A 1,154-nucleotide genomic window follows, 5' to 3' on the forward strand; every position below is an offset into this window, starting at 1 on the left:
GCCGCCGCAGCTGCAGCATTTGTCTGATGATGGTGCTGCTGCTGTTGCTGTTGCTGTTGCTGCTGCTGTTGTTGCTGATGATGTTGTTGTTGCTGGTGGTGGTGATGTGCGGCCTGCAGAGCGTGGTGGGAGTAGCCCTGGTGGTGCGCGTGGTGGGCCGCCGCCCGGGACGGGTTCCCGCGCCCAGTAAGAACACCCGCCGCACTCCCATACCCTCCCAGAGGTTGCCCACCCCCAGAGGACAGCGGGAGTTCCCCGGCCGTAGCCAGCTGTGGGGACAGGGAGGCGTCACTTCCGTAGTAGCCGCCGGCACAGGCGGATTGACCAGCGTCCAGGCTACTCCGGCCAGCCAGGCTGTGGTGGAAGCCGTACAGGTCGGCTGTAGCCGCCGCGCTGTAGGCGCCGCTGTAGGCGTGGTGCGAGTCCAGGTTACACAGTGTGTAGTCCGCCTCCGAGTTCATCGTGTCGTGTGTGTGTTGTTGCTGTGTCGTGTCCTGGGTCGACGAAACTGTAGCCACAACACACCTCCCTTTTTTCCCCCTTCTTCACAGTACAAAATTGATTCAGAAGTTACTCCAGAAATCCCAGTCACGTAGGTAGATCTACAACTTCTTTCTATTTCCTTCTTCACAGTACAAAATTGTATTCAGACGTTACTGTAATGAATTAATATCACAAGACTTTAAGTTGCAGTCAAACATATTTTTGCTCTCCTTCTGCGATTGTTCTAAAATATATAAACATACACGACATGTAATATTGTAAATTGTCAGCCACTGTTAGAAATCGTTAACTCCATGAACTGCTTTGCCCAATGAATAACACAGGAATCATACCTTCATTTCAGCACACTTCTGAAGAATACATGTATTATGAACCTGAAATTGGACTTCCTTTATGCATCTGTTTTTGTTGCTTTGAGTAGCCCGGACTCCAGTTCTATACAAAATAACTATGTTAGCCTGATCTGAACTCACAAAGACTTGAAAGTCCGTCTTTTATTCTGTTTTTTCCCCCTTACCCCCCCACCCCCACCCACCCATATCTATTATAAATATGAAGTTGTGGCTAAAACCCCATTTTTCCCCCCCGGCAATGTCGTAGTAGTGTTTGTTGAATGCAACAAGCGTTATGTCGCATTCAAATATTCGTGG

General features: G+C 49.7%; 1 protein-coding gene across 1 annotated transcript in view; it reads right to left on the bottom strand.

Annotated features, from left to right (window-relative positions):
* Nucleotides 1–2: 2 nt before the first annotated feature.
* The window catches only part of LOC118478803 (box A-binding factor-like), a gene marked incomplete at its 3' end in the record, with an annotated part of 5,253 nt that continues 4,101 nt past the window's right edge, over nt 3–1,154 (bottom strand). Inside the window, exon 2 of the mRNA XM_035973065.1 lies at nt 3–727. Within this exon, the coding sequence (XP_035828958.1) occupies nt 3–461 (459 nt within the window). The remainder of the gene's footprint in view (nt 728–1,154) is intronic.

Source organism: Aplysia californica, unplaced genomic scaffold (genome assembly GCF_000002075.1).
Source record: "Aplysia californica isolate F4 #8 unplaced genomic scaffold, AplCal3.0 scaffold00980, whole genome shotgun sequence".
NCBI lineage: Eukaryota > Metazoa > Mollusca > Gastropoda > Aplysiida > Aplysiidae > Aplysia > Aplysia californica.